The 19862-nt window shown below is 43.0% G+C and overlaps 1 protein-coding gene across 6 annotated transcripts in view; it reads left to right on the top strand.

Moving 5' to 3' along the window:
- Plcb4 (phospholipase C beta 4) overlaps window positions 1–19862 on the top strand; it is a 357655-nt gene that overhangs the window by 265800 nt on the left and 71993 nt on the right. For all 6 annotated transcript variants that reach the window (XM_050134224.1, XM_050134229.1, XM_050134227.1 and 3 more), the window contains exons 12-18: window positions 173–230; window positions 7905–8013; window positions 11921–12131; window positions 14531–14624; window positions 16778–16857; window positions 17349–17433; window positions 19636–19726. In XM_050134224.1, the coding sequence (XP_049990181.1) occupies window positions 173–230; window positions 7905–8013; window positions 11921–12131; window positions 14531–14624; window positions 16778–16857; window positions 17349–17433; window positions 19636–19726 (728 nt within the window). The remainder of the gene's footprint in view (window positions 1–172; window positions 231–7904; window positions 8014–11920; window positions 12132–14530; window positions 14625–16777; window positions 16858–17348; window positions 17434–19635; window positions 19727–19862) is intronic.

Below are 19862 nucleotides of genomic sequence, written 5' to 3'. Positions count from 1 at the left end.
GCTGTTCTTGGGTTCCTCCTGCCCCCTCTCCAGGCCCTGACCACTCTTGAGAATCCACCTCCTTCAGGGTTAGAAAATGAGTTTAGAGTTATGCGCAAATGTCAACATGTAAATCGTACCTACTGTAGCATCATATACAGAAACTTACTTTTTCTAATACATTTCTTTTCAGCAATGGAGACAAAACTGATTATTTAACGGTAGACCAATTAGTGAGCTTTCTAAACGAAGTAAGCTTTTTCATACATTAACTCCATGAGTCTGTGTGCTGTGGCTTGCCTCCCCAGTGTCCTCACTGCATGCTCGCGTCACGCACCCTTACTCGCTTGGCTTCTGACCCGCTGATCTTTCCATGATGGCTTGACCAGGTGCAAAAATCAGCCGCCACCTGCCCGTGTGTCCTTGTGCCTCCTCCACGCTGGCTTTGCGCACCACTTCCTGTCGGTTTCACGCTGTGATGTGTAGCTCTGGTTCCGTGTGTATGTGTGAAATTTGTAATGTATTTATTGAATTAAATGTGTCTGTGTTTTTTTGCAAGATGATTTTTTAAGGTACCTTGAGTCGAGTCTATATTGATCCCATAAATAGAAAGAGGACAGACTGAGTTTATGTTACTATATTTGGATTCTCCATTGCTAACTTCCCCTCAAACCTTTGCATGGACTAGAAACCTATATTTTTGTCTTTTAATGGTTTGCATGTAAGACAAAGATGTAGGTTCAAAATTTGACCCTTGAGTTTCTAGGCAAAATATAGCATTAGGCCAACTAGATTGCAGGTTAAATTTTCATTCTTTATTTTCAAAACAAACTCAGAGCTGAATGTAGAACACGATTCATTTAGCAACTAAACCAGCAACAAAATTTGCTTAAGTACAAGGAAAAATATTTTAGAACAAGTAAAAGTCACAACTTTTGTTATTATAACCAAAAAGAACTTTTTTTTCATATACAAAGTGTTTTATAGCAAAACCCACAGAGGCTCTTTTTAATTCGAAAAGAAAAATTCACCTTTCCCCACACACATAGTCAGAAAAATGTGAGTAAGGAGTGGACAACACGGTCTTATTTGGAAAGAAGTTCACAATCATACCATACAACAAGGACATGCCTGAAGAGACAGGACTGGGCTGATGGAGTTGTGCAGTGGAAGAACACATACCCAGCATCCATGAGCCCCTGTGTTCAATCCCCAGCAGAGAGGAGGGGGAGGAAGCATCACGTTAGACACCAGGTAATGCCTCAGCAAAGAGAACGGGCAGTCTCTGGTGTGCCACTTTGCACAAGCAAATCACACCTTTGCCAAAGGTCTTCTCTTCCTGATGTGTGCAGGCTCATGGGTTCCAGTTCATAGGGCTACATGTCAGAAACTGTTAACACAAGCACACATGCGCTGAGACAACAACCAAGAGAGGGACTCTATATACCCACACAGATGCTTTGAGGAATCTGCTCAGGGCAATGCAGGATTTTTTCACTTGAAAATGTCCTAAGTCTTTCCAGTCCTCCCCACTGTAGTCATCTGAATCCGGTGATTGTAATCTTTACCCGGATATTAGCCATATTCTTGTGCCCCTGTTCTCTGAAGTTAACTGGTCCCCCTTTATTTCCTTAACCCTTCCTCCTCCTTCTTGCTGTTTGTTTTCTTTTGTTTCCGGTAGGTTTTTCGTGTACTTTGGCTCATTGATAATCTTAAATCTGATAAGATGGGCAGGAATCTGGCTTTCATGGTGGAAAACATTATGAGAGGGAGAGAGGGAAAAACCCTAGCTCATGGTCAGTCCATCAGCACTTCCTGGTGAGAGAGAGAGAGAGAGAAGGGAAAACCTTAGCTCATGGTCACTCCATCAGCACTTCCTGGTGAGAGAGAGAGAGAAGGAAACCTTAGCTCATGGTCAGTCCATCACACTTCCTGGGCCAGCATGCGCTTCCTACTGCCCTGAGCTGTTGGAGTTTGGAACCAGTTCTAAAGTCCAGAGAGTCCAGAGGATAGGTGCTGCTCTTGCACCTCTTGTAGGATTCATTTCCTCTCACAGATGGTTTTCTTTGTCTACTTAGTTATCACATTTCATTATTTCAAAGGATTTTAAAATTTTTACTCATAAAACGTGTAAGCTTTTACTTTTTAACCCGAAGTATTTAAAGAGAACAGGTCTCTCATACTTCTCTGGCTCTGCCCTCCATGTTCTTTATGATGAAGCAAGCGTTCCCTGTCACTGCTGCAGTAGACCGTCACAGGCTTTGCTCTTTATATTTCCTTTCCCTTGGCTTCTCTTTAAGCAAGGAAATACCCTGAACGTTTAGATGAGACTGGTGGAATCAGCGTGATTCTAGATTTCTGTAGGCCCTAGAGAGGCAATAGGACCTTCCAGAACAGTATCTGCCCTGGGATGTCAATCACAGTGCCATCTCCAGATGTGGCTTTCTTTCCCCTCCACTGCCGCCCCACATCCCCAGCCCCCCACCGGCTTCTTGCACATCCTATGTACAGTTCTACTCTCGTCCCACTAATTTCTGCAGATTCAAAATAGCTTTAGGCATGGCAGCTTCAAATCCTGTAATGCAAGGAGGCAGAGCTCATCCCGAATGCACTAGGGTTTGGAACATAAAGGTCTGTGACCTTAAATAGATCAGACCTCAACGTTTCCTAAGGACCCCAACAGGCAGTTTCACTGCTACATGGGATCCAGCGTCATGCAACAAGATAAGAGAAAATGAGGAACACTGGAAGGACAAGGCCCTGGTCACCATGTATGCAAATTTCAGGGTACCTGAGATCCAGTTATAACCAGAAAGAATCAATAGGTGCATATACAACAAGGTTCACTGACTGGCAATGACTGAGGAAAAGAAAGCCCCTTCCAGTCAACCAGCAGCATACTGGCTTCTGCCATCATCCAGCCTGTAAACCTCACTCTTTCTTTCTGATTAGTGTACTAATCTCTACCTTCAAGAGGTAGAAAAGGGAGAAAACTTTAGTCCTTTACTTACTGTGTAGGGTATGTGCCTCTCTTCCCTCAGTGGTAGCTTTGAATTAATTTCTCATCTGCTTTCCAGGGCCTCTTAGTCACAGATGGCCATAGCTTGAATCCCCAGACAGGCAGCATTAGTGTCCCCAGCAGCATATTAGTAATGCAGATACTGAGTCAGTAGCCTGCGCTTAACAAGATGCACAGGCAACATGTGTGCAAGCGGAAGTTGTGCAGTACTGTCTAGCTAACAGGATGACTTCCTGGGGTGCTTAGTGGAGTGGCGGGGGAGAATCTGAGCATAATAAATATATTTTGTCATTCTCCATAAAGAATTTAGTCAGACAGGTTCACACTCACAGCTAAACCTTTAGTATCACAGCGTCTCTGGGTTCTATCCAGTGGATAGAAGGAAACGTCCTTCACCAGAGTCATGAAGAACAGCAAGCTAGAGTTATGGAGAACTGGCGGAGGTGCATGCTGGGAGCTGCCAGCGTCAGGCTCATCTATCACCTCAGCTGTGTGTAGCAGGACTAATGTAGTCTCTCTCTCTCTCTCTCTCTCTCTCTCTCTCTCTTTTTTTTTTTTTTTTTTTTTTTTTGGTTTTTCAAGACAGGGTTTCTCTGTAGTTTTGGAGCCTGTCCTGGAACTAGCTCTTGTAGACCAGGCTGGTCTCGAACTCACAGAGATCCACCTGCCTCTGCCTCCCAAGTGCTGGGATTAAAGGCGTGCGCCACCACCGCCCGGCTCTATGAAAGGTAATCTTTAGATGATCGCATGTCTTCCAACTACAGCTGTTGAGGGCCTATAGGCCACACAGGATGGTTCAGGGAGGACAGACGATTCAGCTTGCCCCTGGTCCCAATCCTCGTGAATGCAATGCTATGTGTCTACAGGTACTCAAAGCCATTTTGAAAGTGTAGCCAAGGGGTCTAAAGACTGAGACCAATAGCTGAGGACATTGCTTAAACTCTTAAGATTCAGGCAAAGCCTTTTACATGTTTTAATTGGAAGTATGTAAGAGAGTACCTAATACTGTTTGCTTTACAATATCCTTGTTCTTAGATGAGAAGATAAAAGCGAGAGGAAGAGGGGAGAGTATTCCATCCTGTGTGAGCCCAGCCTTGCTGATTGTTCAGCCCCCTTTCTATACCATTTTAAAATATTAGATCAGCATCCATCTCCGCCAGCGCACTTGTACCAAAGGCAGTTTTTGACACATTTTCTCAGTAAAGCTAAGGACAGAGTTGTGGGGGCTTCCCATGGTAGATCTCATTTGCTTGGCACAGGTTTCCATGACCGACTTTTCAGAGCTATTTAGAACCTCATTTAGAAAGCTCTGGATGCCAGGAAGTGAAATGCTGGGCTTGTTGTTTATCTGAGTGGAAGTTGATGGTGTCTCAGAGCTGTGATGACCTGCTGCGCTGTGCTGTCTCTGACTTGAACTCTTCTGCACCCTGTTACTCTGAGGTCACCTGGATGTGATGATGTATAGCATCCTTCCTCACTAAAATGAAAAAAAATGCAAATCTTACCATTTGTTTCCCTGCCTCTAGATTATTCAGAGGGACCAGGCTTTTTCACCTTTTTTTTTTTTTTTTTTTTTTTTTTTGGTTTTTCGAGACAGGGTTTCTCTGTGGCTTTGGAGCCTGTCCTGGAACTAGCTCTGTAGACCAGGCTGGTATCGAACTCACAGAGATCTGCCTGCCTCTGCCTCCCGAGTGCTGGGATTAAAGGCATGCGCCACCATCGCCTGGCTTCACCTTTTTAAAATGTGAAAATTTGGGGGAAAGAAAAGATTATATTTTCTGGCAGAGCCGGTACAAAGACAAAGTGGAATTTTATTTTGTCTGCACTTAAATCTCTTTTGCTAAGACTATAAACACCTTAGGTAGCAAGTATGGATATGTGCTGTTTTCCTGGCTATTCCTTCTACTAGAAAGATGATCTTATGAATATGATGCCCTCTAATTACATTTTAATGGATAAAGCTTAATTAGGAACACAGGTCATATTAGTCCTGCCTTGCATTATTTAGTTAGATGGGATTTTCTTGCTTTTGTTTTTTTGTCATGAAATAAAATGCTTGTGGTTACAGTTTAAATTAATGCTTTTTCCTCTTTTTATTTCTTTTCTCTCTTCCTTCCTTCTTTGCTTCCTTCCTTCTTTCTTTCCCTCCTTCTTTTCTTCCTTTCATTTCTAAGAGGGCCAGCCTCCAGTCCACTAGTAGCATAAGATGTCCTTGAGCTTCTGATCCTCTCGGCCCTGCTTTCCAAGTGCTACAATTACACAGACAAGTTCCACCACACCTAATCTGCAGTACTGGAGATTTAGCCCACAGGGCTAAGCAAGCAGTAGAGGCACACCTCCTACTCTAGAGCAGGAATGCTTAAATTGAGGGAGTCAGAATCACCAGGGAAGCTTACTAGATCTGCTTGCACCCCAAATAATTCCTGGGTCCACCCGGGGACTCAGTTTCAGGAGGTCTGAGGAGAGGCCCCCAGAATCCAGTCTTTAAACTCTCCCAGGTGATGGCAATGCTGCTCCTGCCATCCACACATCACATTTTAAGCAGCGCCATGTTAATATGTACATGTGTAAAAACACCCAGAAATGTCCGAATTTCCTTCCCCCTTTCCCATTGTATCTGTTTTCTCCCCCATAACTGTAGCCAATTTTTTTCCTCTTCTTAAGTCATATGGATTTGCCCCTTCAGTTCTCCATGTCCCAGATACTCACCAGTGATCTCCTGTTTAAGTCAAAAGACTTAATTTTACTAGGGAAGAAACCGAGGATAACTGAGTGTAACTATGTCAGGGTATGAAAAGATCCCTTTCCATCCCTTATCCATCTTATTTAGTTCTAGTTTATGGGAAGAAAGATGTCTAGAGAGTGGATAGGATTTTATTTCTTTGAATGCTTTTAAATGATTCCTCTCACCCCAGGGGAGACCTTAATCCCCTTGTGTTAGGCGCAATGTCTGCTCTAAGCGAAGGTACACAAGCCAGGAACTATGCTGGAGACTTAAAAACACACTCACACAGACAGACAGAGACACAGGGACACAGGTCATCCTTGATACAAGAATGCCAACTTTTTTGTACTCCAGGGAAGCTTATATAGGGATCCTTAACTGATAGCCACGCCCCAGCTCTTGGGATTTCCAGCTGTAAAACCCACCAGAATTTACCCCCCTGCCATCAGGAACTCATGAGGGCCTTGTGCTCACAGCAGCTGCAGGCACAGGAAAACAAGTTGTTTTGCTCAGTTCGCTCCAGCAGGCAAAGAAAGTCAAGGGGCCAGGGGTCTGCAGCCCCCAACGCCCTTGAATACTGGGGTCTGCTGTATGCTGTATCTGATCCTTATGGGGTGTAGCGATCCTTACAGGTTCTAGCATGTCTTCACTTGCCTGGCATCCCACTGTCCACATCAGTTTCTCTTTCTCTACAGCTCTCATCACTATTCTCTAAAGTATCAAGCCCTGCTATTTATTAGCATAACAGTTTCCAGTCTAGCATTGACATGGACATAATCAGTAATATTTCAACAGAAGAATGCTTCATCAGGATAGCTGTCAATAAAGATATTGATCCTTTCACTTTAACACTTTTAACAAAACGGTACAAGGGGAGTCTAGAGACATCTATGCTTTAGCAGTTAAAATCAAGTGTTCCATTGGCCAAAGGTATTGTTCTGTACATAGCCCCCCTTACAGGTGACCATCCCTCAGCAGAGAAAAAAAGGGCCATATGAACAGTTGCTTCTTCAGCATCTTTCCAATAATATTATTGCAAATCTGTGCATGCAGTTGGGTAAAGAGTTGTTGCCAAAGTATGATACGTTAAGCAATTCTTGCGCACATCTGCTTATTGGCCCATCAGTCTCTGAAAGCTTACATTTTATTCATTTGGGAGAGGACATAATGCAATCCTGTCATCCACAGTGAACTGTAAGAAAGTTTAGTGAATCCACTGCCTCCAGACACGCGCCGTCACATATGCATACCCATATCTACACGCACATATATAAGCTTGCACACACACATAGCTTAGTTAGGTAGAGAGTAGGTAAATGGGCTTCTTGCCATTCCAGGAAGACAGGGCAGCCTCAGTGCAGGAAGTGTGTTACTCCTTCAATGTAAGAAGCATCTTGGGTGCTGACTGAGAAAGGTGGCTATTGGCAGCTTCCATCAGAGCCTTCTTCCCTGCACTCTGCTGGGGACTTCTTCCAGAGCAGAGTGCGGGTATAGCTGTAGAGAGAAGGTGCCCTGAGATGCTGTATTTTAAACTTGATGATTCTTTGCTGATTCCTTTCCATCATTACAATTCTATCATCTTGGAAAACTGTGACTCCAAGAAAACAAAGTTTGCAGAGTGCTCAAGAGGAAGTAGGTAAAAAAAAAAGTAGAGAAAGCTAGGTTAAAACTTAACTATTTACTTTTCTGACACTCAAGTTTTGGGGTTTTCTGTTGTTGCTATTGTTTCGGGGCTTTGGGCCACTTAGTACCTGATATGGTTGCTTATTTTCTTTATTTTTTTCTTTTTCTTTTTAAAGGTAACCTCAGTACTAAATTTTCAAATACTGTAGAGATCCTTTTCTCTCATTTTTTTGCACCTATTTGTGGCAAGTCACTGACCTAAGGTGTAGGAAGTAGATGGCGGTGCAGTTGCCGTTCTCACACTTTCATGTCTTCTTCAAAGTTGAAACGGGAGGAAACCACACAGCTCCCCTTTTTTCACCGTTCAGCTCCAACAGCATAAGTCCAGAGATGAACTTCATGTAGTATAGTTCAGGGAGAGAGCCAGGAAGGCAGTGAAGTCTGATCTCCATAATTACGAATATGAGCGTCTAGATGGATCTTGTACAGATTATATGTGTAGGAATCTCTTTCAGGGTGAGGAATGTGGGTCTAAATGGACTTATTTTCTCATCATAGCACCAGCGAGATCCTCGGCTGAATGAAATTTTATTCCCATTTTATGATGCGAAAAGAGCAATGCGGATCATTGAGATGTATGAGCCCGACGAAGACTTGAAGAAAAAAGGTAATATAAATGCAAAAAAAAAAAAAAAACAAATTAAGTTTTGTGGTTTTTTTTTTTTTTGCTAAGATAAGAAAATGTACGTTTAAAAACCTTGAATTTTAATTAAAATATCTTAAATGCTTTGGGGCACCGTAGATTCAAAGATTAGTAATTAATTTATTCTTTTCCTGCTTTTAAACTAATTTAGCTTGTATGTTCTATCAAGTGATTCCACACTGTCTGAAGTATACCACTGCAAAATGTGCTGTGTTGATAAGGACATTGTAGTGATAATCCGCTGTATATGCATGTATATTAAGTTTTAATTTTGCATCGTGTTAAGAAGGCAGTCTCTGTGTGCAGTCTTTGAAAAGAATTTGTCACATAAGAACGTGCACCTGCCTTTGCTCCCTTTTGTTTTGCTAAGCTGAATAAACTTAGTACTTAATTTGATACTTGACCCCTGGGCTGGAAGACAAACACACTGATAGGACACTAACTAGTCTCAGCAAGTTGTCCGTATTCCTGGATCTTTGTCCCTTTCATTTTGGTTCGGAAACAATATGTAGTTCAACTAGCAATCAAAGGAAAAGTATGGGGACAACTGAAGTGCATCCCTGCCGCAGGGACATGCCTGGGAGCCCAGGAGCCCAACACTTGGCAGCCAGGAGGCTATGCTTGCTTTGTGCAGCTCTTTTTTTTTTTTTTTTTTTTTGTCATTATGACCTGGATACTTGACAGAAGCAACTCACGTGGGCGCAAGGATTTATTTGGGTTCATTCACATTTTCAGAGAAGTTTAGTTTGTCGTAGCAGAAAGGCGTGCTGTCAGGAGTGTGAGGAACCTGCTCAACATCCTAACAGGACTAGCAAGCAGAAATATCAGATCCAGACACACCCACAGTGACCTGCCCCCACCAGTCAGTTCTGTAACATCCAAAACAGGGCCACCCGGGGCTGGAGAGATGGCTCAGCGGTTAAGAGCATTGCCTGCTCTTCCAAAGGTCCTGAGTTCAATTCCCAGCAACCACATGGTGGCTCACAACCACCTGAAATGAGGTCTGATGCCCTCTTCTGGCCTGCAGGCAGACACACAAGACAGAATATTGTATACATAATAAATAAATTAATTAAAAAAAAAAAACAGGGCCACCAGCTAGGGACCAGGTGTCCTAACATGTCAGCCTGTGAGGGACATTTCACATTCAAACTGTAACACTGGGAGTTCAAGACTGAATAAGAAGTGTTTCATGCCGCCCCCTCTGCATCTTGAAGACAGCTGTGGTCTGTTCAAAGGAAAGACAAGAGCAGCTGTTCCTCAGCAACTGATGATGTAATGATTTGTGTGTCTTTGTTATCCTCAGGTCCTTTCAAGACCTGATTATAACTGACACCAGCTTTAAAAAAAAAAACCACACACACGCACACACACACACACACAAAAAAACACAGCTTCTCCCTTTCACAAATAACAGAGAATTAAAGCCTCTCTTTGACTTAATGAACAGTGTAAGAGTACAGCTCAAAAGACACTTCTCATAGAGTTGTAAGTGTTCACCACTACCTGGGGATTGGGAGAGTAGCTCAAAAAGTAGAAAATGTGCCTCTCTGGTAGCTCAGCACTTCCTCTTGCAGGTGTGTACCCTAGAGAGTATCTCACACAGTCTCCAAATAGTAGTGCCTGTCCCATGCTAGACCTCTGCTTCTTTCATGCTTTCTGCTAGGAGCGGGTACCCATGCAGGCCTCTAGCTTTCAGTGTCTTCTGTAAACATATGACTTCCAGAGTAAATCCTCCAGTCCTCAGCCATAACCCAGGAGCCTGCAGTAGGCCTGCTTGTCTGTATATTGAATAGCTGTGTTTGCAGCATGGCTTGGTTGTCCTGTCTCCATCCCTCTATTTTCACAGCCTAAGAAATGGGTGCACTACTCACTTAGCTTTTCAAGTCAGAACCTTTGGAATCACCCTGTATGTTTTATTCCTTTCACATCTCTTATGATCTGTCACCAAAGCACGTGAGGTCCACCTCATTCTCACCATTTCAGACAGTCAAGCCTACAGCCTTTCCAGGGGCAATGCCAACTGGCTTGTAACATTTTTGTTCTGTTTTGTACCCAGTACTGTGATCCACACAGCAGCCAGAGTAAGCCTTTTAGGATGCTATCCAATGTTTTTGTGTACTCTGCTATGCCACCAAAGCTTCCCAACACAAAAATCTCAAGAACATAGGACTAAACCCTAATGGATGCAGCCTTTGGCCCCCTCTCCTGCATCATTGCCCAGCTCATTCCCCAGATGTTGCTCATTCCTCTTTGCATTTATTGAATGAATTGAGAACACACATTCCTGCACCAAGATTTCTTCATTTGCTCAACCTTCTGCCCGAAAGATCCACTCCTGTGTGTCTGTGTGGCTTGTCTCCATGTGGCTGTATATCTTGTCCCCATGCATTTATGAAATCTTAAAAAGATTTCACTGGCCATGTATTTAAACCAGTATCCCACCATCCTGTTTCATCATTCTAGCTTTGTACTTCCAGTATGGCATTATAATTATTCATATATTTATTTTTCTTAACCATAATATGTGAACTTTGTAAAAATGGAATGTAGCTCTTTTTTCTGCGCCTATCTCAGTGCCTCAAAAGTGTCTGTTATTCAAATGAATGAATATGCCAAGGACAGAGTTATTAGAAATGGCCTGCATATCCAGCAACAAACTTATTATTATTAACATATGGAGAGAGAGAACTGGGCATGGTTGCACATGTCTTTAATCCCAGCACTTGGGAGGCAGAGGCAGGCAGATCTCTGAGTTCAAGGCCAGCCTGTTCTACAGAGAGAGTTCCAGGACAGCCAGGGCTACAAAGAGAAACCCTTTCTTGAAAAACCAAAATATAATATATATTCCTTGTGGATTACCATCTATTCAGTTAATGATAAACTCTCTGTGTGTGTACGCATGCACATACATGCACATAAGTGCATAAGTGATTCAGAAACACACAGTGGTATAGTTGTTCTGTAAAATTGAAAACACTGGAAATGATCTGTTGATTAGACACACATGTAGTTAACCTGAAAAAAATATTTGGGGAGTGTTGCAAGAACTGGGATCGTCTTGTTATTTGGCAGTAGGAAAATGGAGTTGTAGTACAGCCCGTAGGCACAGTGACGCCATCTCTAACGTGTTCTTTAGTCAAGGTCAAACCTGCAGAGCAAGCTGTGAGACCTAAGCAAGCTGTGCATGAGGCCCAGAGCTGTCTTTTAGATGATCGGTGGAGCTTTTCAGTGGATATGAATGGGACTATCTTCATAACTTATAAATGGTTACATGTAAAAGCAAAGGGCTGAGGCTTCTGGTGTTTGTGAAACACTGCTTATCCACCCCACAGTTGCCATGTAAGCCCTGCCCCATTCAGAAAAGTAAATTAAGTCAGCAGTGGCCTGTGTTTCCGTGTTTTTCACCAGCGTCAGACTTTAACGTTTAGATAATTGTGAAAAATAAATTGTTTAAATTTGAAAGGCAACCATTTCTCCAACTGAATGAAAATAACAGTGACTTAGAATTAATACCACGCATCTTACAGGTATTCTCAGTTACCAATCATGATGATCCTGGCCATTATATTCCCCACTTGACCAGTGAAACCAGGAAATGGACAGAAGGAGAGGATGCTCGTAGCAGAACCAGAGGTCACTCATCTCTGTGGTTCATAGCATAGTTTCTTCATATGGAGAACTGTCATAGATTGTTCTTCTTTTAATGTGTAATTTTGTATTTTGTTCAAGTTCTGAACGCTGTCGGGTCTAGGGGAAAACTACGGAGTTGTTTCTGCTCTGACTTTTATACTACCTCAACGAGGCAGGGCAAAATGAAAGTTGTTCGTCTTCGGAGCTGCGGTACCACTCAGATTTTCTCTCTCCCCAGGCCTTATATCAAGTGATGGATTTTGCAGATATCTGATGTCCGATGAAAATGCCCCAGTCTTCCTAGATCGCTTAGAACTTTACCAGGAGATGGATCACCCCCTGGCTCACTACTTCATCAGTTCTTCCCACAATACCTATCTCACCGGCCGGCAGTTTGGCGGAAAGTCTTCCGTGGAGATGTACAGACAAGTTCTCCTGGCTGGGTGCAGGTCTGGAACTCAAGATGGCGATTTGCTTTGTCTATATGTGGCACCTTTAAACATATCATTGACCTCCCTTTATCTCTCCAATTCCCAGTGTTCTAAGATGCCCAGTGGATCTGCTAAGCAATGGCTCATACCTAGTTCTCCCCACTGTATGTAAATACCTGTGATGAAGTTCTGTTTACAAATTACTCAGTGAAAGTAAGGGTTTCTTGAATAAAACACTGTAGTTGTATGACATTCTGATAGCAAGGAAGGCCACTAAGTGGCTGACCGGTGGTAGTGAATACAGGGTGATGTGCTGGGCGTTGGGTTGATCCAACTCCTAGGCAGGACACTTGGCCAGTGAATGAGGCCATTGCACCACTCAACAGTGGTATGCTTTAAAACATAGAACTTTGCATTCTATATTTTCAAACCAGTGTTGACCCTAGATAACTGAACCATGAATAAGGAAAGACTATTGTAATCTGCTTTTCTCTGAAATTGGAAATAGCAATCAGAACGAAAAGGACATTTACACTTCTCTTTAATTTTATGTTGAGTGAGAAAAGAAGGTATCACATAAAATTGTGGAGCCATCTTCAGGATCAAAAGACAATCATCTACTGTGATTTTTATTTTTTTATTTTTATTTTTTTAATTTTCGAGGCAGGGTTTCTCCGTAGCTTTTGGTTCCTGACCTGGAACTAGTTCTTTTAGACCAGGTTGGCCTCGAACTCCCAGAGATCCGCCTGCCTCTGCCTCCCGAGTGCTGGGATTAAAGGCGTGGGCCACCACCGCCCGGCCTACTGTAATTTTTAAAACATGACCTCAAAATTGTAAAACAATAAAATAGATATATTTGAAGAAGCCATATTAAGTTTTCTACTAGTTCTAGTAGTTACAAATTTAATTTTGTTTAATGCTACAAAAAAGCTTGGTAATTTAGTTTGGTGGTAGAGTATTTGCTTAGCCTGTGCAAGGTCTTGAGATCAATCCTTACCACTGCCTAAAATACAAAAATCAAGATAAAAAAAATGTGGCTGCGTAAAGCTCAGAAGTTTAGTTTTCTTTTTTTATTTTATTTTTTTATTGAAAAAAAATTCCTGCCTTTTCCCAGTCTCCCATTTCTCTCCCCCTCCTCCCGCCCCCTCCCCCTCCCCCCACTCCTTCCCCCCTCCCTCTCCAGTCCGAAGAGCAGTCAGGGTTCCCTGCCCTGTGGAAAGTCCAAGGTCCTCCCCCCTCCATCCAGGTCTAGGAAGGTGAATATCTAAACTGGCTAGGCGCCCACAAAGCCAGAACATGAAGTAGGAACAAAACCCCATGCCATTGTCCTTGGCTTCTCATCAGCCCTCATTGTCCGCCATATTCGGTTTTATCCCATGCTTTTTCAGTCCCAGTCCAGCTGGCCTTGATGAGCTCCCAATAGATCAGCCCCACTGTCTCAGTGGATGGGTGTACCTCTCGTGGTCCTGACTTCCATGCTCATGTTCTCCCTCCTTCTGCTCCTCATTGGGACTTTGGGAGCTTAGTCTGATGCTCCAGAGTGGGTCTCTGTCTCTATCTCCCATCCATTGCTAGATGAAGGTTCTATGGTGATATGAAAGATATTCGTCAGTATGGCTATAGGAAGAAGTTTAGTTTTCTAAGGAGATATCGCTGAAAGTAACTTGTATAGAAAAGAGCAAATATTTAAGGTTAATATATTGCAAAAAAAGAAATGTAGTTTTAATATGATTTTTTGGAAATATTTATTTTTTAAATCTCACTGCGTTTTGTGTACAGAAGTGCTATGGAGGAGATTAATTCCATCCTGACATCATTAATGCGCTTTGTCTCAATATCTGTGTCTGAATCATAAGACAGCAGGAGTGCTTCTGGCTTGGCCCTCGGGACTACTTTGAGAGCTTCATGCCCGCCGGGCAAGGACTCTACACTGAATTAATTATATGTCAGACTTTTAGTTGACTTATTATTTTGAGAAAGAGTCTCAGCTACTTGTCCAAGCTGGCCTTGAACTCTTAGGAAACTGGATTACCATCCAGTGCCACCAGGTCCAGCTCAAGAAAATTTACTGGCAGGGTGAGAGTAACATTATTCTACCCAGTGAGTTCATAAATCAATGTCGGTATCATCCAAACCTAGCCTCTATTGCAGACTGTCCATGGTTCTCTATTGCAACTTGGTCCTAAATATGATTTTATTGGGAACCAGGCTGTTTATTATATCCAGTCAGTCTCCAACTCTCGCCCACAGCCCCTTTTTTGACACTAGGGTGAGCAACAAAACCTAGTTTTCACCTGGGCATCCACAAAATGCCCGTGTTCCTCATTCAGTGTTCTGACGTATGAGAAAATGTGTCTTTGACTTTGGGTTTGGTTTTCCGGTACAGGCTCAGTGTTGTAATCTGACTGTGCTTCTAGGTGTGTGGAGCTTGACTGTTGGGATGGAAAAGGTGAAGATCAGGAACCAATAATAACTCATGGGAAGGCAATGTGTACGGATATCCTGTTTAAGGTGGGTTTAAGAATTTCACAGCCTTAGCTCTCCCAGACTGTTGTGAAAACGCAGGAAACAAGAAAACAATTTTCTTTTTTCATTTTCTCAAGCAACACACCTTCATGTTTTGTTCTTCTCATTTTAAAGAGAAAGTCAAGACAAAATATTATTAGTCAGATAATATTCCCTTCATGCTATTTTTCTGGCTTTCAAATGATGACTGTAAGGCCCTTTAGTAGCAGCATCTACCTAGTTTTACACCCAAACATTTTTTTTTTGGCACAGTTGGGTGTACACATAGCCTAGTTACTTGGGGTGCTGAGGCAGAGGGGGGATTTTGAGAAATATAGTAAAAACTATTCTCAAATTAAGATGAACAAAACCATTTTTTTAAAAAATCTTATCTATTTATTGCTTGCTTTCTGTTATTTCAGAAAGACTCAAAGGTAGCATAAAAAGAGCAAGTTTATATATAAGCCTTATAATATAAGATAACGAGGTTGGTATTGTGGATGATTGTTGGAACATCTTCTAAATTTGGAAGCCATGCTACAAATTGGGCTCCATACTTTCAAAAGATTTGGAACAAGGAATGAGCCACAGTTCACAGGATCATCAGGAAGCACATCCATTTAAGTACTGTGGCCAGTGAGAAATCCACCCCGCTCCAAGGCTCCTCACCAAAAGGGATATTTGGTTAATAAACAAGCACCTGTTAGAACCTGTTAGAACTCTATGGGTCATTCTTCATGTTTTCTTCCTCATGTCCATGGTATCCCACCAAAGGTGAGAAACTCAGTGTCGGCTAACATCAGATAGCCCGCTGTGTTGTGTAGTTCAGGAGAGAGAATAACAATGTCTGGAACAATGGCTCTTAGCTCTGCCTGCTAGCGAAATCCCCAGTGTCTTGTCTTCGAAACCACAGCTGCCTCATTTCTGTATGTGGAACGTTCCCTCCATATCATGTCTCTTAGCCAAAGTATTGGTGACTTTAATTAGTTTAATGAATTGAAGGTTATGTCCTAAGAAGAGTCTAGAGTATATTAAAGGGACAAAGTGTGAATTTTATATAGCTATCAAATGACAAGGATAGTGGGGAAGGAACATGGAAAAAAGTCACCCACGAGGAAAGCAGACTCCAAAGGCCAAGGCACAGTTTTCCTCCGGGAATAGTTCCTGACCACTTATACCAGATGTTTAAGTTCGTGGTCATATTTGCCTGTGAAGAAACCTTAAGAAATAATACTCAGATGACTGCTGCCTTCATAAGGCTGTCTCAATAAAATACTTTCAGGTTTATCATTTCGACTGTGCTTTCGTGGACAATTAGTGTAAAAATGTTTTCCGACTTGCTGAGTGACGCGACTTGCCCTGTGCTTAGCTACAGACCAGTAAGAACTTGGGCATTTTATAGTGTGATAGTCTGATTGGAGAAGCAGACGTGTGGGCCAGCCGTCGGACACAGCTTTTCTATTTCATATGATGCAAGGTATAAGGAGGTGTTCTGCCGCTTCGGAGTAGGTGTCAGTGTAAAACTGGAGCCAGAGCTCTCCCTTGTTTTGCCTCACATGCTACCTGACCACAGAAGGAGACCCGCTTTTCACTAGGCTCATTGGAAATACTGAATATCACAGTTGTCACACAAGTACGGTGGACCTATAGTCCAAAATGATTCCGAACTCAGAGAGGACGGCCAGTTAGAAGCTTGCCGAAACCCTTGTGTTATTACCGACACATTTCCTCAGAGGGGGGAGGAACTGAAGACTGGGCTCTGATGAAAATTCTCATAGAGAGTTTATGTACTCCTAAAGGAGATTGATGAGAGCTCAGGGCATGGTTTAATGGATGAGCACTTGCTTCACGTGCACCAAGTCCTGGATTCAAACCCGAGTACTACAGAAAGGGGGTGGGATGGGCCAGCGTCCCTGGCTCTGCTCACTGTCAAGCGAGGACTTGGCAGGTCACTCAAGTAATGCCGTTTAATAGCACTGGAGAAATAAAAGACAGCATTGATCGAAAAGCAATGACCTAAACCTCTTGAGTCTCCCCAGGAGAGCTGTGTAGGCAGATGTGTTAAAGTTGACTGTCTTAAAATGCTCCGTTAGTGGTCTCTGAACAGTGTGAGGTACCGTCAATCTGTTCTCTCTCATAAACACTCTCTGTCTTTAAAGGATGTGATCCAAGCCATCAAGGAAACAGCGTTTGTCACATCAGAGTATCCTGTAATCCTCTCCTTTGAAAACCACTGCAGGTATGAAAGCCGCTTCTTTCCCGTGTCCCTACTTGGTGGTGTTTCAGATCCCTGGCTTCTCATCCTGCCGTTCATTGTTTTTTTTTTAAATAGCTGAGTAATTTCCTGTTTCATGGGCTAAGCAACAAATAGTCCTCCAGCAAGGGCATGGTTATTCCAGCCCTGCCCCCTAAGAAGTCATCTTCTTGGGGCTCAGTAATGCTTTCTCCAAACAAATGGTCAGAAAATGGGAAACCTACCTTAAAGTTCCTTTGAGATGGAAAATTGGGCGATAAGTTAGGAGATATTTTTCCATTTTTCTCTGTCAGTTTTGAATTTTAAGTTACACCAGTTAAAGTTTGTATGGTACTTAAAAGTATAGCTGTAGTCACTGTTAATGAAATCAGCCTTGAACTTTGCAAAGTGGGTGTCTCTAGTTACAGGGATGGATATCTCATTCTTGGAGAGTTAATGGACATTTGGCTTTACAAATGCCACTTCTTTCTCCCTAGCAAATATCAACAGTACAAGATGTCCAAGTATTGTGAAGATCTATTTGGGGATCTCCTGTTGAAACAAGCCCTCGAATCACATCCAGTATGTATTTTTAGCAAACCATATTTCCAGCATGAATGGATTTGTTTTGAAATGTGCTTTCCAGGGGTCAAGTAGCACTGGAGAACAAATACTAAGGATTTTCATATTTATTTAGATTTTGTGCTACAAAAAGCTTTTATCGTGCTTCAGAGGGATGTCGAGAGGAGCCTAAAGTAAACATGTGACTCCGTGTAATCTGGATGCTCTTAAGGTCTCATGTTTTAAATTTCACAAAGCATCCAAGTCCAGAGGCCAGGCTTCTCTGTGTTTCCCAGTTCTGGCCTCACACTGAGTCACTTCAGACACCTGTAAAAACACCTGCGCCAGGGCCCCTGCCTCCAATGTTTGGTTTCTAACTGACCCAGCCCGAGCAGGTGTATTTTTAAAACCCTCCAGGTAAACAAATAAGAACCCAGGGTTCAGACCTCATGGGAGCCTGTTGCTGTGGGAAGTCCTCCAAACTGATGTCATAAGGCCCAAAGTTCAAGTTCCCAACTCCAAAATAAATATTCAGGCAAAGTCACATGGCCATTTTTGAGCTTCATTGTATACCTGCCAGTTTCTTCATAAAGGGGCTTTTGTTAAGTCTGTGGTCCATAGAAGGGCTTTATGAAGTCTGAATGCATGTATGATTGTTCCAGAGAGTTCCTTGGATTTCTGTCAGGATACATAATGTCCCAGAGGACAAGATGCAGTGTAGCAAGATGTCACAATTAAGAGGGCTTACTAACAACGTTAAAGTGTTTTATTGGGGTATTCAGACCTCCTGCAGACACGGGAGCATTAGACAGCAATTCGAGAGCAGGATAGTAGATGACACGATGCTATTTCTGCGATGTGAGTAATCTGGCTGGTTTAACCATGAATTTTTCCCAAAGGTAGGTGTGGCCGCTGAAAGCCCTGAGGAGGCAAGGCTACATCCTTTGCCCCCCACCTGACTCTGCAGCCTGCTAAAGCATCAGAGCAGGTGCTTCCCATGTCCCTCCCAGCACCCCCCTCTCCCCACCCTGGGCCTGACTGTTGGCTGACCGTGCCTACAGCTTTTGGCTGGATGTGACCTCTGGTCCTTAGTCAGGCTCTCCTCACATAAGGGAGACAGGCCAGAGTGTCTGAGAATGCACCAGTCCCCTCACTCTGGATTCCCAGGAACTATTTCTGGACACCTCTTCTCTTCGGTCCCTTGGGCTCCCCAGCAGGACTCACTGTGTACCACTCAGGTGCCCACAGTGGAGCAGCTAAGGAACACATCCTTCACTCCCTGTTCTTTTTCTTATTTTTGCACTCCTCTGTTGATGTCTGCAAGAGCCAGCTCTCACATCACTTTACAGAATACCAGTATACTAATCCTTGTCTAGGAAGCTGATTCTGAAGACTTCATACTGAGAGTTACCCTTAATTAATTTTATTACTTCCTGGACCCCCTTCCTGTTCTCTTGGGCAAGAGAAGAGGATTGCTTTTGGGGAAAGCATTATATTCTTAATGAAGGGACTTATGCATTCCCAGAGACAGGACCAGTTCCACCGGACAGCTGGTAGCAGGCAGCATTCTGTTAAAGGTCTTCACAAGGCAAGACACAGGCTTGCTTGTCCTACATAGGATCAAAGAAGCTGTGTAGAAAGATGCATAGGTAAAAGTGTCGTTGGATGGGTGGGTTCTGAATAATTAGAGATCGAACAGTCCCACTGGTCACAGAAGATAACCTAAACAGACTTAACTTCCTGTAAAGTATAAAGAAGTGAAGCCAGAGTGAAGTTCAGATTCCAGTAATTCAAATCTCTCCCGTCTTTCAGTGACCTATTAAAATCCCAAGTCAGTCTATTAAGAAGACAGGCTTAGTCTTTGCTACGGTGCAGATGGAGGGGAGGTCTGAGGCTTTATCAAGTGCTACCCTGTCCTTTATGATGGACCTGGAATTTAGAAGACTTAACATACAGCAAGACTGCCACCTCCCTGCACCACTCAGGTCAGACCCTGCCCTATTGGGAAGTTGGGTCCGGTCTGTATACTCCAGAAAATTAAGGGTTCCAACTCTGCAACATTATTCAAATCAAATTTGGATTCCGTGAACTGATGTGAGAAGGGCCTGAAAGCAGAGCTGTGCAGACTGACATCTAGTGGACGCTGGCTGGTATGATTCTGGGGCTCCTCTGGGCTGGAAAAATAGTGAAGTCACTAACTGAACTTTTTCTGTATATCTCTAGCTTGAACCAGGCAGACCTTTACCATCCCCTAATGACCTCAAAAGAAAAATACTCATCAAAAACAAAAGGCTGAAACCTGAAGTGGAAAAAAGTAAGTCAAATGCACTTGTATCTTTGGGCACCTGAGCTGCCTGGATGAAGTGTGATTGAGAGCTCCCTGTAGATTTGAGAAGGGGTGCGGATAGGATGTAGATAACATTTCCTTTCCAGGGTTACGTCACTGCATT

Source organism: Alexandromys fortis, unplaced genomic scaffold, assembly GCF_014885135.2.
Source record: "Alexandromys fortis isolate MF-2015 unplaced genomic scaffold, M_Fortis_MF-2015_v1.1 scaffold_6, whole genome shotgun sequence".
In the NCBI taxonomy this organism is placed as follows: domain Eukaryota; kingdom Metazoa; phylum Chordata; class Mammalia; order Rodentia; family Cricetidae; genus Alexandromys; species Alexandromys fortis.
This window is presented reverse-complemented; position numbering and strand designations above follow the sequence as displayed.